The sequence below is a fragment of the Muscardinus avellanarius genome (assembly GCF_963383645.1).
Source record: "Muscardinus avellanarius genome assembly, chromosome: 9".
NCBI classification, from domain to species: Eukaryota; Metazoa; Chordata; class Mammalia; order Rodentia; family Gliridae; genus Muscardinus; species Muscardinus avellanarius.
This window is the reverse complement of record NC_137795.1, coordinates 59,589,122-59,604,378: the sequence shown is the minus strand read 5'-3', so window position 1 is coordinate 59,604,378 and position 15,257 is coordinate 59,589,122. Positions and strand designations below refer to the sequence as shown.

The following is a 15,257-nucleotide window of genomic DNA, read 5'->3' as shown; positions in this document are numbered from 1 at the left end:
CCAGCGCTCATGGCTGGCTTCGAACCTGCACTATCCTCCTGTCTCCACCTCCCAAGCGCGGGGATCACAAGGGTGCGCCACCACACCCGGCTAAATGGTCCTTTTTAAAAAAGTATCCTATTTTCTTAGTTAATGATAGAAGTCTCTTATCTCTCATAAAAACCATAGTGGTTTCTGTTTCCTTCTATTTTTCATGTTAAGGACTTTCTTCATATATCTGATAGTCTATTCATATTTGAATTGGGCCACAAATAGATGACTGGAGATTCTAGGGTATTTTGACTTAGCGTGACTGAGGCTGGACCACTTCCATACAACCTTGATATCAATACTGTCAATTGTCCTCCAGCTTGGAGACCTTCTCTTATTCTCTGTGGAGTACAAACCAAACTTTCCACAGGAGGGTGGGAAATCCCTGTCTTAGGTGAGGCAGAGAAGTAACCTGTATGTCTGGTCCTTTAGCAGAGTTTCATCTGTCTTCTTTATTTCAGCTCCCTTCCCCCAAACTCCTTTATTCTCTTTTCCAAAAGTGGGTGCTGCTGCCAATTTCTGAGCTTTCTGGGAAGTGAGAATACATCTTGGACTGGGTCTCAATTTTCCCCATTACTTATGGAGAATTAAATGTTCTTATCTCCCCTGTCCTGTGTCATGAAGCCATTTGCTGTACATCCTCCAAAGCCATGTTGCTGCTTTCTCCTTCCCTTTCTATGCCTTCATGTGGATATATGACTCTAAAAGAAGACCCATCTGAAGTCATTTTGGTGGGAATTCAGAAAAAAACAAAGACAGATGCATTTTTTTTTGCAGGTCTGGTGGTGGAACCCAGAGGCATTTGACTTCTGAGCTACACCCCCTGCCCTTTTTTTATTCTTTATTTTGAAACAGGGTCTCACTAAGTTGCAAAGGGTTTCACTAAGTAGCTGAGGCTGTCCATGAACCACGATCCTCTGGTCTCAGACTCCTGAATGCTGGGATTACAAGCATGCACCACCACACCTGGCTGTCAGATGCACATATTTAATACACTGATCTTACCCAGAAGTCACCTTCAATTTCCTTCATTAGAAGGAAATACAAGCTAAACCCTGGAAGATTTTGCTGACCAACCTAGCAGACCTCTAACAACCACTTAATAGTGCACATTCAATTAATTTGTATCTTCTCTTATCTCCTTTCTGTAGGATTGGCTCTTCTCTATGGAAGGTATTCTCTGTTGGTTTATTAACATGTGCATGAACTAGCAACAGAGGCAGTTCTAAGCCTTCTCCTAGAAGTCAGGTGCCTGATATTCTCATGGGATGGTTAGATAGTTACCTGCAGTTTAATGTTCTTCCCTGCTGCACCACTAAAGTGGATGTGATTTCACCGTCCAGTTCACCAAGCCTTGGGATATTGCCGATGTTAGTACACAAAAGGTAACCGCAAAGCACATCCCTATGTTGAAAGAGTACTGATTACTGACTTTGCATCTTTCCCCAAAGATATAACAACCGTGCACAGTTGGGATAATAATCTTCTCTCATTTTATCATCTGTTTTTCATCAATTACATTACTTATGCATAGGCCAAGTAGAACAAAGTAAGCCCAGATTAGTTTGCCTCTTGTAAAAAGCATCTTCTCTGAAGCCCTTACTGGTGCATCAAAATGCTAATTTTTTTTTAGCTTTTCCTTTACTGACCATTAGTTCACGTATTTATCTAAAAAAATTATCCATGAGATGGAACTCTTTTATATGAGAGTCACTTTGCCAAGTACATATCATTAGATATGACAAATTATTTTTTATTATTTTTAAGTAAATGAATGACCTTTGGGTAAATAGTCTTTGTGAATACAGTGTCTCTAAGAATCAAAGAAAAGATCATATATTTGCATGTATTTTATAGATTCCCAACCATAAAGTATATCATTTCATTAAAATATTTCAGTAGTTATCCTACTATCAAATATGATTTTAATTTAACTTAATCTTAAATATTATATTACACCTAACACATATTAAATAATTTTTGATATAAATAATAATAAAATATCTTAACAAATATCTGATTAGCAAACCAGCAAGATTATATGGAAATATCCAACTTTACAAAATTAATAAAAGAGAAAAATTAGGATCTATATCATCAACATATAAAACAATATATATTATTTCATTCTTTGAAAATAACTTTTAAGCTGAGCGTGGTGGTACACGCTTGTAATCCCAGCGCTTGGAATGCTGAGACACGAGGATCGCACAGGTTCAAAGCCAGGCTCAGCTATTTAGTGAGGCTTTCAGCAACTTAGCGTGACCCTGTTTCAAATAAAATATAAAATAGGTCTGAGAGTATATCCAGGAGGTAGAAAAGCCCCTGGGTTTCACTCCCAGTACCACCAAAAGAAAAAAAAAAGAAAAAAGAAAAAGAAAATAACTTTAAAATTATTTTATCATTTTATAGTAGCTATCATAAACAAAATTCCTTTTCAACAGAAAAGAGATATTCATTCAAGAACATTTTTTGAGTCTATGTGTACTAAGTTCTGAGTAATTTAGAATATATAAAAGAAAATTGGATATAGTCCCTTATCCTCAAGGGAATTATACTCTGAAAGAGAAGATAAAGCACATATACAAACAACTATAACACATGGAGTTGGGGAAAAGGGCCCTAAAATAACACAGAGGCCTGTGGGAGTTCAGAGGAAGAGAGGGAGGTGACTTATTTCTAAAGCAAATTAAGGAACAATTTATGAAGGAAGCGTGGCACCTGCACTTTGAGGCTGGATAACTGTTTCACTGTAGATGGCACAGGTGTAAACATGGCTTCTGAGGAGTACTCAGCATGAAGGTCATACAATGCAATGCATGTATTAGGAATAGGAAGCTTTACTAAACTTTGAAGGAGCAAAGGGAAAAAAAAAACATGTAGAGGCTGGGGCAAACTGTGGAGCTCTGAGCTAAGGTTTCATTTTATTGTTTAAATAAGACAGTATGACATTCCACAAAATGGTTTATTGAGAGTTCTGAGCACATACTGCCTGAGTTCTAATTCTGTCCTTATTATATCCTAGCTGCATGACCTTAGGCAATTTAACTGCCTATGCCTCCGTTTCCTCATTCATAAAATGGGAGCACTGCCTTGAAGGCAGAGCTTAGGCAAAGTGTGGTACAGTGCTGACTTAGCACACAGTGCACACTCGGTAAATGTTGGGTACTAGTCTTGCTACCAATTATCTATGTGGAACTAGTGAAATTTGCACAAAAAGTTAACATACTCAAAAGCAGTCAGAAGACTATTCTGATGTTAGTAGGCTAAAGACTACTGATATAGAAAGCAGAATTTTGTAAAGGTTGAAGAGTTAATATAGGACTTAATTGGGGTAAGGGCAATAGGAATAGAAACAAAAGAATGATTTAAGATAAATGGTGGAGGTGCAGAAGGAAAAAAGGACTCTGACTTAGTATTGGATAATGTGTGAAGGAAGCGGGTGTGGTGGCGCATGCTTGTAATCACAGCGCTTGGGAGGCTGAGACAGGAGGATCGCACAGGTTCAAAGCAAGCCTCAGCTACTTAGTGAGGCTCTCAGTAACTTAGTGAGACCCTATTTCCAAATAAAGTATAAAGTAGGTATGGGAGTATAGCCCAGAGGTAGAAAAGTCCCTGGGTTCCACCCCCAGTACCACACATAGACACACACACACACACACACACACACACACACACACACACACACACACACAATGTGCAAAGGAAAAGCAGAGTCAATGATCACTCTGAGGCATCTACACAGAAGGACAGTGAGACATTGAGACCCTAGGGTCAGAGCTACTTAATCATGCAACAGCACTGTGTACATATTTTGGTGGTTTTAATTTTTGCTGTGTTTCAGATGCTGGGAGGTGTCTGCTAGGTGAGAAAGTTCTCCAGGAGCTGCAGGGATGACCTGGGTCTTGGAGAGAGGGCAGGGAGCGTGTCAAGGTTTGGAGACCCCATGAGGCAGTAACTCTGGGAAGAGATGAAATGAGCAAGAGAGAGCATGTTCTGTGGAATACAGGAAACAGAAACCTCCCGGTGACTCCAAGACAATGCTTGTAGTTGACCAAGGCGTGAGCTCTGGCCACCCGGCTCCACCTCACCGTTTGTTGCACTGTATCCACATTTCTTTGTTTTTCCCGCAGTTGCCCTTCTCAGTCCCTTCAATGTTCAGTTTCTCATAGCAGTATCTGTCTGATGCAGTCACCTCTGAAGCACAACAGAATTTTATGTCAGTGAGGGGAGACCATATTATTTGCAGTAAAGGAAACCTTCAAATTTAAGGACTCTTCTTTAGTGTTATTAATGCCCAAACCAAAAATAGTGCCCCTGGCTTACAAGAGTTCTCTCATATCAGACATCGTTGGCTCAGGTACATCTTTCATGACTGAGCATTTGAATTTGGAAAACAAATATATTTAAATCTCGGGTGGGATTTAGGCTATAGGCTGCAGGAAAACAATCCTTAAAACTTGGGTATTAATTAGAGAATATTACTAGCAAATGTTTTCTTGTATACATCATGCTGTAATCAAGTGTCAAATATGATGTATGAATTTCTCACTCAGCAAACTTTACTAATCAGAAAGAATTTTTTTTTTAAATAGGCAATATGGTTAGATTCAGGAACTGGTACAATTTTTACCTTGCTGACTAATTGTTAGCAGCTACCCAAAACAATTTCACTTTGCTTTTAGAAGAGATTGAATTCATGCTGAATCTCTGAGAGACAAATAATATTTTAAAATATGTCAGCATCTTTGTCAGGTTTTGTCTTTTTTGAAGCCAGGGTTGGTTGGTAGAGTTCTCTAAGAGTTGGAACAAAATGACTTTTGCAAATGAACCAAAGGACTGTTGAGATACAAGTTGAGGAGCCTCAATCCCAAAATCTGAATTCCAAAATGTTCCAGCGCTGATATTTTTTGAGTGCTAACATGACACCACAAGTGGAAAATCCCACAGTGACCTTGTATCATGAGTCACAGTTTTGCCTTCAGGTTATGTGTATAAGGTGTACATGAAACACACACAAAAATTTTGTTTAGACTTGGGTCCCTTTCTCAGGACCTCTCATTCTCTATATGCAAATATTTCCAAATTAGAAAAATAATTTGAACCGGGCATGGTGGCGCACACTTGTAATCCCAGTACTTGGGAGGCAGAGACAGGAGGATCGCAGTTCTCAGACAGCCTCAGCTACTTAGTGAGACCTGTTTAAAAAGAAAGATGAAAAAATAGGGCTAGGGTTGTAGCTCAGAGGTAGAATGCCTCTGACAATTCTAGAAAATATATATTATACAGCATTTAAATATAAATTTATATATTTATAAATATAATTTAAGCAATAAGAGCCGGACGCGGTGGTGCACGCTTGTAATCCCAGAGTTTGGGAGGCTGAGACAGGAGGATCGCACAGGTTCAAAGCCAGCCTCAGCTACTTAGTAAGGCTCTCAGCAATTTAGTGAAACCCTGTTTCCAAATAAAGTATAAAATAGGTCTGGGAGTATAGCCTGGAGGTAGAAAGCCCCTGGGTTCCACCACCAGTACCACACACAAAACATAACTTAGGCAATAAAATTTAAACATAAATGACAGCTAGGTATGGTGGGACATGCCTGTAATCCTAAAACTTGCAAGGCTAAAACAGGAGAATTGCAGGTTTGAAGTTTAGTGAGATGCGGTTTCAAATTAAAAATTAAAAAAAGAATTGGGATATATCCCCTGAGTTCAATCCCCAGTACCAAAAAATTGTTAATAAAAATAAATATGTCCTATATTTTCCTCTGGAAAAAAGAGAGAAAAGCAACTCTAGCTGGAATGCTTAGTTCTCAGCTGTGATGCCCTATCAAGGCACATGGCCATCCCATATACTTATACAAGTTTTACTTATGGGCACTCAACTGTGAAGCTGAAATCAGGTCTGTTCTATTCTCCAAGCCATGTACCCTGGCGTGCATTTCACCTGCCTAGCAGTAAAGGCACCTTCTGTCTCATCCACAGGTACTGACAACTAGCCAGGAATCAGGGGGCTCTGTCTTCTTAAAGGAGGTACCTTTCTCTAATTTCCAGAAAAGTACCCCTGCCAAGACTTGCCATGCCTTTGAAAATCCTCCAGTAATAAAGTAGTCAAAAATTAGTTTCACCTGTGCTTATGAAGGCTGCCTGATATCCTACTTAAAAAATAATCACATCTTACAATTAATGTGAACAATAAAAAGATAAAGAAAAATGATCAAGCCACACTATTTACTCACTTTGCCCCCAGATATATTTGCATTGTCTATCCCTGGTTTTACATCTTCCTCCAAAGCAAATTCCCTAAAATGGAAAAGCAAATACCCATTAGTACTGCAATATCTGCTGATTATTGAAAAAGAAAATGATTGGGAAAATAGTGGAAAGGTGCTATATGTGGCTTTTATCTTCAAAAATGACCGCGAAAATTCTTAATTGATCTTCCTATTTTGACAAATTTTAAATTTTCTTTTATGCTGATACCATGAGAAAAAAGTGAAGTGACCTACCTGAACACCATCGCACGAATATCCATCCATCTTATGAACATTAGGGGCACACTAAGAAAAGAGCACAAAATATGAGCTATATGCAGAGCATGATATCAGGCTGAGGTGATAACCGCTATAATGTTCTCATTTCTTAAAATCACATGTAATAACATACGTAGTCCCTTAAACCATCTACAAATAAAAATAGAAGAAGAAAAATGCAAGAGGAAGTACAATCAGTGCACTTTCTCTTAAAAATGTGAATCGATGAGAAGCAAAAATAGTCAACTACCTAGCAGCAATGGAAGAACTCACTGCAGCAGGCTCAGTGGATGTAATGTATAAAAGTATCTGTTCTTACAGGTGGCTATTCCTCAGAGCAAGTAAAGGAAAGGCACGAAATAAAGGCAAGGACTATGTCCAGAGAGGTGAGACAGTAGCGAGAGCTTCCTCTCCTCTTGCCTAGGAAGCTCTGTAGATCTTTCTCTCAAAGCAATGACTCTCAAGCAAAAGTGCACTTTGAGAATTAAAGATAGAAAAGAACATGCTTTACAACTCCATTGTTTTTCCTTAAAGCAATTCTAGAACATTACAAAGCATTCTTGTGAGGATATCAAAAGATGGTAATTTTTAAATTCATTACTACCATGATAGAAAAAATAAATAATTATAAAGTGATTTGGGAAAAGATGGAAAATATTTAAAAGTAAGAAAAAAGGAAAAAAAAGGAGTTAACACAACTTCACACATGCTGTCTGTGTGTGAATTAAACAGATGGGCATTGACCAATCATTAACAGATTTTGAAAGAAGGAACAAAATGGGTCACTTTTCACTATTCAAAAGCAGCAAATTTTTTTTTTTTTTTGGCGGGTCTGGGGGTGGAACCCAGGGGCATTTGACCTCTGAGCTACATACACCCCCTGCCCTATTTTTTTTATCCTTTATTTTGAAACCGGGTCTCACTGAGTTGCAGAGGGCCTCACTAAGTAGCTGAGGCTGTCCGCGAACCGCAATCCTACAGGTCTCAGCCTCCCAAATGCTGGGATTACAAGAGTGCGCCACCACACCCGGCTGAAAAGCAGCCATTTTTATATTCTAGTAAATTTTATCTCTACCTTTTTTTCTACAAAAACTATTTTTAACACAAGTGCATTCAAATTATAATATTTTATATTTTGCTTCCTTGCTTTTTAAATTTTCCCATCATAATAAACTTTATATAGGTACTATTTTAACAGATATAACACAATGCTTTAATATAATAATGAACTATAACAATCACTTATAATTACCTCTGATTTATACTGTTAAAACTAATGCAATACGAGCATCTTTGTACAAACATAATTTTTGGACTTAGGACTTGGCAAGTCTTAATCATGCTCATCTATTTTATTTTATTTTTTGGTACTGGGGATTGAACCCAGAGGGCATTTTACCTTCAAGCTATACTACCAGCCCTATATTACTTTTATTTTGAAACAGTCTCACTAGATTGATGAGAGTCTCACTACTTGTTGAGGTTATCCTCAAACCTGTGATCATCTTGTCTCAGCCTTCTGAGTGATGGGATTAAAAGCACTTGCCACCACACCTGGCTTCTTCCTGCTCATTTATAATCAGTCTGCTCTAATATACTTTCTGTCATTGAATATACTTTTTGTTAATTATTCATTGAATTCTCATCATCACTAGAAACTTAGTAAATACTGCCAATTAGATAGTCAAAAAGGGAAAACACTTCTTCATAAAGATCTTTAATCTCATTGTATGGCTCCTTTAAAATAAATCATTTTAATGTCTAATATAGATATATGACTACTGAAACCTCTTCTGGAGAAAAAAATCAGTGTGTATTTCTCACTCTTATACATATGGAATCCAGTTTCTAAGTTTTGTGTTTTTTTTTTTAAAAAAAAAAACACCAGTCTCCTGCCGGGCATGGTGGAGCACGCTTGTAATCCCCGAGCTTGGGAGGTGGAGGCAGGAGGATCGCACAGGTTCGAAGCCAGCCATGCTGGCTTAAGAGACCCTGTTTCCAAATAAAAAATATGAAAAATAGGTCTTGGAGTGTAGCCCAGAGTTAGACGGGCTTCCAGGAACCCCAGTACCACACACACAAAATAAATTAAACACCAGTCTCCTAAAACAACATGGTTCTAATTTTAATTATCACAGTAACTTAATTGTAAATGCATAAAACACAAATTTTGTTATTAATTCTCTAGTCAACTGGTCAGTAGGTTACTAGGCAAATAACAGATCCCATCATAACCAGTGACCCATTTTGTCCCTTCTTTCAAAGTCTGTTAATGATTGGTCAATGCCCATCGTGTAATTCATACACAGACAGCATGTGTGAAGTTGTGTTACCCCTTTTTCTCCTGGTGATATCATGTGACATTTTTAAAAAACGAATTATCAAAACAGGGAACTAGTCAACAAAATGAAAATGCAGACAAGAAATGAAAGGATGACACCCAAAGTCAAAATCAAAACAAATGCAGGTGGGGCACAGTGACTCACACCCTGAATCCCAGTTCTTGGAAGGCTGAGACAAGAGGATAATAGGTTCAAAGCCAGACTCAACAACTTAGTGAGACTCTCAGCAACCTAGCTAGAGATCCTGCTTACAAATAAAAAATAAAAAGGGCTAGGAGGGTAAACTTGGGGGTAGAAAACCCCTGGTTCATTCTCCAGTACCCCTTCACCAAAAATAAATAAAGCGAATGCAAATGGAGTTGTAGATAAAGATACCTGACTGTGGGGGATGTTGACAGTGCTGTTCAAGAGATGCTAGACATGCAGCAAGAGTAAAAGAACTTTGTAAAAGAGGATGCACTGGCATAAGAGAACAAAGCATGTGTGACATGATGGGTGAAGATGCCTTGGAGGGAGTGACACTGGCAGGATAGGTCATGCGCACATCCTCACAGCCTTCAGAGATACTCCATGATATTGTTATTTTTGTTGTTGTTGTTTTTGTTTTGTGTGTGTGTGTGTGTGGTACTGGGGTTCCTGGAAGCCCTTCTACCTCCGGGATACACTCCCACGGGCTACACTCCCAGACCTATTTTTTAACTTTTTTATGTGGAAACAGGGTCTCTTAAGCCAGCGCGGCTGGCTCCGAACCAGCACGATCCTCCTGTCTCTGCCTCCCAAGCGCGGGGATTACAAGCGTGCGCCACCACACCCGGCTACTCCATGGTATTGAAAGCACAACAGGTAAGATACTGAAAGCTGATTCACATTTAACCAGTTGTATGATAAAAGGATAAGACATAGAAACAATGCTCACTCCCTATCATGAGTTTTACAAGAAGGCAAACATGCTTCAAACTATTCCTAATGAGTTCCTACAAATAAAATACTTTATTTCTCAATGTTTCTGCTTTACTTTAATGTGCTATAGAACTATTAGTTTATTTTTTAAATTTTTCCCCTGAGTCTTAAAGCCAATAGTAAGGGAGTTTTTGTTTGACAGCATTTTTTAAAATAATGAAAGAACAACTACATTTTCTATTGATTATTAGGATCCAGTCATCTGGTTTCAACCTGCATAGATTCATTTTTACAATTTAGCACTAATATGCAGGTGAGGACTGACCATTTTAGAATCTGTAAAACCTCCTTACAATTTGCCATTTCTATCTACAACTAAATGCTATTAAATTCATGGACAGTTATCAGTGGCAGAAGTGATGTAACGATCTCAAATAAGTAATAGATAGGAAAGAGGAAAGGGTCCTCTCTCAGAACCCAGTGCTCTGTGGGTCCCTCTGCTTCCGCTGGCTCCTATTTCAGCCATGTGAAGACATGATCTTTTTATTTCCTCCTTTACGAGGTAGAAAATGCCTTTTACCCCCTCCTTAAAACAAAAAATAAAATATTTCAGGCCTGCATCTGGTCTTAGTTTAGCTCAACATTAAGGTAAAATTACGCTGAACATCTGATCAAGCTTCAATAACTAAAATTTAAATGTCTGAAAAATTGAAGAGAGAGGAATGAGAGGTGATATGAAAGAGACACATGAGCTTCTTGTCCGTTCACATTTCTCCTAGGCGTTGAGTGCACTAAAGATACTCCTGTGCCTTCCCATAGGGCCTAGAGGAACTATTCTGTAGATTACCTGGCTTGAATTTCCTGAGCACATTTCAGGAATATCACAATCATTCACGGCTTCTCGGCACATAATCCCCAGAGGCTGAAACTAAAATGAACAAAAATCAATGTGTGAAACTGTAAAAGGAACATTCACATAGTGTCATCTAAAAAAAGCAAAATGAAAATTGTTTGGATAGGAATACCTGAAGCTATTTTAAGACAATATTCTGCAAAAACCACAGTTACTGAATAAAATGCTATTTTTAATCACCTTAAGAGTTTCTAATGTATGAAGTAACTTCCACAGTTATAAGCACATAAGCCTTATAATATCCTGCTCAAGGAGAATAATGCTTGATGGTACATCTCCATAAGAATGAGGGGTTGGTCCAGCTTCTAATAAGCCTTCCCAAAAAGTAGTCTTTAGATTTAGGCATTACCCTTCCCTCTCACTGGCACCTTTATCAATACCCCTTTTGCTATATCTGGGGCTGAATCACAAAAATAAGATTTTCTAGCAAAGCTACACTTTCCCAAGTTTTTCCTTCCTTTCTTTTCCTGAACCACATCTTTACATGAATTTAAATCTTGATCATTTACTCTTTTCTAACATTTCTATTATTTGTCTCTATAGATAGAAATTTTTAGTCCTGTTTTTTGTTTTGTCTCTGATTTTAGTCGTTTCAAATACTTCGTGAATGCGTTCGGTTGCACAAATAAATTTTTAACCTCAATGTATTAATGGATTGCAAGAGTACTCATTATAACAAAACAGAATAAAGATACATGAAGTTATCATACTTCTCCCTCCCTCTTCAACACCTCTCTTTTCCCTCTCCAAACTGGTGGCATTTGGGGTGAGGGGCTGAATTCTTCTATCTTTTGTCTCTGTGTGCACAAACATACATATTTGGGGGCTCTGCTATTTCTTTTATTTTTCTTTTTTGGAACTGGGGATTGAACTCAGGGTCATTCTACTTCTGAGCTATACCCCCAGCCCTATTTTTTTTTATTGTTTATTTTGAAACAGGGTCTCACTAAGTTGAGGAGTGTCCTCACTAAGTAGCTGAGGCTAGCCGCGAACCTGTGATCCTCCTGTCTCAGCCTCCCAAGTATTGGGATTAAAAGCATGCACCACAATGCCCAGCCAGGATTCCACCATTTCTTTGTGAAGTCTACCTTCTCCTTCTGTCCCCACCCCCCCTTCAGAATGCCCCAGGCACTTGGGTCTCCTGCTGTTCCTAGATCATGTGCAGCCTACTGCCAGCTCCAATCAGGATTTCAAAAGATATTTTTAGGTGATTCAAACAGAGTTTGTGCTCATGTATTCATTTATCAAGTATTTACTAAGCACTCAGGATGCCAGGTACTGTGCAAGTCACTGGAAGTTCCATGGAGATCTGAGCACAAGAACCCTGCTCACAAGCAACCTGCACTGTAATGGGGGCAAATGGGTCATGGAAATAAGTAAGCAAAATAATTTAATTTTATATGCTCTGTTTCTCTTCTTCCTTGAAATAGAGGAAAGCCACAATTTTAGGATAGCTGAAGCAGAAATAAGATTTTTAAAAAAAACTTCAGAAAGAAAGCAGAACAAAGAAGGACTTGCTTTAAGTGCAGGGACATAGCAGTAAATAGATCAACCCAAATCCCTGCCATAGTGGAGCTTACAAAGGGAGGGGGAAATAATAAATATGTAAGGAAGCAATATTTTACTGCAGAGGTTCACAAATTATGGCCTGAGAACCAAACTTGCTGACTGCTATCCTTACAAGTAAAGCTTTATTGGAATACAAGTACACATATTTGTTTTCATATTTTCAATGGCTTTTTTCAAAGGTAAACCTGAGCAATTGTGACAGATTTTACAATCCACAAAGCCTAAACAATTTACCATATAGCCCTTTACAGAAAATATTTGCCAACCTTTGGCTTATGTATGGATACATGATTATAAATAAATAGATATAGAAAAATAGGGATACATGTACTTTCTCATTTTAATCTTTTTTTAAATTTTTTTTAATTGGTGCATTGTAATCATACATCACATTGGAATATAAGACTTGAGAGGATATACAAGCACACATCATCCAATTAGCCTTCATCCAGTCCCCACCCCATTCCCTCCCCCTCCCTCGGTCCCATGTTTGTTTGGTGATTAACTTTGATACATATGTTTATGTACCTCCTGCTTTTTAAAGAGGTTCCATCCTCCCCTATTCCATACCCTCTGATTGGTCACCTTAATTGCTTCACCTTAATTGCTTCACCCTTAATTGCTTAAGGACCCTTTCTATAGCTTAACCACTTCCTGTTGCCCCTTTCCTCCTAGTTATTGCTGATTAGGGGAAGCATCTGGTTTTAATTTTCTGCGATATTTCTCTGTGCATGCCATGTTGCAAATACCGATCCCACTCTTGATGGCCCCAGTTGTGGCCTGGCTACCCGGTAGACTGATCCAGACCTCACTGGCTCAAGCAGCGGACTTGCCTCATGGGAGGCCCCAGTTCTGGCCTCACTGGCCCCAACACTGGCCTAATCCCTCAGCTGGCTCTGATCCTGGCCACAGAGGCCCCAGCACCAGCCTTCCTCAGATGTTAGCAGGCTCCGATGTTAGCCAATGGCCCCGGCATCGGCCTAACCCCTCGGCAGGCTCCGATCCAGGCCTCGGAGGCCTCAGTAGCGGCCTTGCCTCTCGGAAGGCTCTCATTTTAATCTTTTTAAAAAATAAATAACATCATTATTTATCTGAGACTAAGAAAAAAACTGAACATTGACCTGGCCATTCTCTTTCTTTTCTGTTAGATTGTTCTTTTTTTTATTCCTCCTTCATGGTTTTTGTTGCTGAGAACTACTTTGGTTATTCTGGGGTTTTTGTTGTTCCAAGTGAATTTAAGGACTGATTTTTCTATGTCTGTGAGAAATGATCTTGGTAATTTTATGGGTATTGCGTTGAATTTATAAAGCAGTTTGGAAGTATGGCTATTTTGATCAATTTATTCTGCCTATCCATGAACATGGAAGCTCTTTTTTACTTTAATAGACTTTTTTATTTTTATTTTTTGCTGAACTAGGGATTGAACCCAGAGGTATTCTACTTCTGAGCTACTTCCACAGCCCTATTTTTTTTAATTCCTTATTTTCAAACAGGGACTCACTAAGTCGCAGAGGGCCTCACTAAGTATCTGAGGATTGCCATGAACCTGCAATCCTACTGTCTCGGCCTCCCAAGTACTGGGATTACAAGTGTGGGCCACCATGCCTGGCTTTTATCATTGTACTATAATCACACATCATAATAAGGTTCGGAGTGACAGGGACATACATGCACATAGCACTTAGTGAGCTTCTCCCCTGCTCCCTTCCCACTCCCTCCCCTTCCCTGTACCTGATATTGAGATTGGCATTAATTCTATATATGTACATTTGAAGTTTTTCCTTCATCAAGTCTCTCACCACCACACCTTTCAACCTCCCTCCCCTAGGTCCCCTTCAAGGCTCCACTGGGTTTCTCCTTCCTTATCTGGAGTCCTTCTTGTATCCCAATAGCTCCCTAGCATCTTAATCTTCTATTCCCCCTCCTCCATTTAGAATCCTGCTTCTGGCTCTTCCAGGCATCTAAGATGAAAGAGAGAGTATATGTGGATGGGGGGTTTAGAGTAGATAAAGTGTCAACAAAATTTACTTGGCTGGTAATTTATTTTGTAAGACAGTACCTAATCATCTCATTTTTATTTTATATATCTTACTATTTGGTACTTGTTCGTTGCAATGATTATATAACAAACAGCCTAATTTTATAAATCAAAGAAAAAATGTATAATTACATGCATTTTTCAGCTGGGCAGACTTAAACATCAAGGATTAAGATGAACAGTTATAAATGCATGCTATGGCAGGTGGTGAAGCTGACAGAAGTAACTGATTTGGTAGCCAAAGTATATGTCTGTTCACATTTGGTTTAATCTGCTGTTTTAGAGATTGCCTTCAGAGATCTCTGGCAGTGCTTCACATGTCTTAAAAGCTGCCAGAAAATGCAGTGGTGGAGTGGAAACAGCAGGAGCTGCTGCCAGCTGCTCTGGGATCGGGCTGCACATCTCTCCCTTACAGCTCAGTGAGCTGCGCAAGGTACTTAACCTCCCTGGGGCTGGGATCACTCAGTTGTAAAAGTCAGGGTAATAATGCCCATCCCACAGGTGTGCTTGTGAGCATTATCTAAGACAGTGGCCTCAGCAGGGTGATTTGGGCCCTAAGGGGACATTGGCAATGCCTGGAGGCATTTTTAGTTTGTCTCAACTGGGAGGGTTTCCTCTAGCACCTAATGAATGGAGCCTATGGATGTTGCTAAACATCCTACAACATACAAGAGAAACCGCACGACAAAGAATTAGCCAGTCTGGAATGTCAATAGTGCCAGGTATAGAAATCCAGATATGAGATGACATGATTCAAAAGTGCCTACCCACAATCTCTAGCACACAGTAGATACTTATAATTTTATATACTCTTTCCTTTAACTCATTAAAGCTAGTCAATCAGCAAATAATCATAAGTAGATTGCTGTGCATGGTTATTAATTTATTTAACAAATATTTACTGAGCATACCAGTTACCGTACAGGCAA

The 15,257-nt window shown here is 39.0% G+C and overlaps 1 protein-coding gene across 15 annotated transcripts in view; it reads right to left on the bottom strand.

The window, feature by feature from the left end:
• The window catches only part of ADAM22 (ADAM metallopeptidase domain 22), a gene marked incomplete at both ends in the record, with an annotated part of 237,120 nt that overhangs the window by 37,924 nt on the left and 183,939 nt on the right, over window positions 1-15,257 (bottom strand). For all 15 annotated transcript variants that reach the window (XM_080700872.1, XM_080700866.1, XM_080700869.1 and 12 more), the window contains 5 exons: window positions 1,315-1,434; window positions 4,122-4,227; window positions 6,273-6,336; window positions 6,543-6,593; window positions 10,656-10,736. In XM_080700872.1, the coding sequence (XP_080556998.1) occupies window positions 1,315-1,434; window positions 4,122-4,227; window positions 6,273-6,336; window positions 6,543-6,593; window positions 10,656-10,736 (422 nt within the window). The remainder of the gene's footprint in view (window positions 1-1,314; window positions 1,435-4,121; window positions 4,228-6,272; window positions 6,337-6,542; window positions 6,594-10,655; window positions 10,737-15,257) is intronic.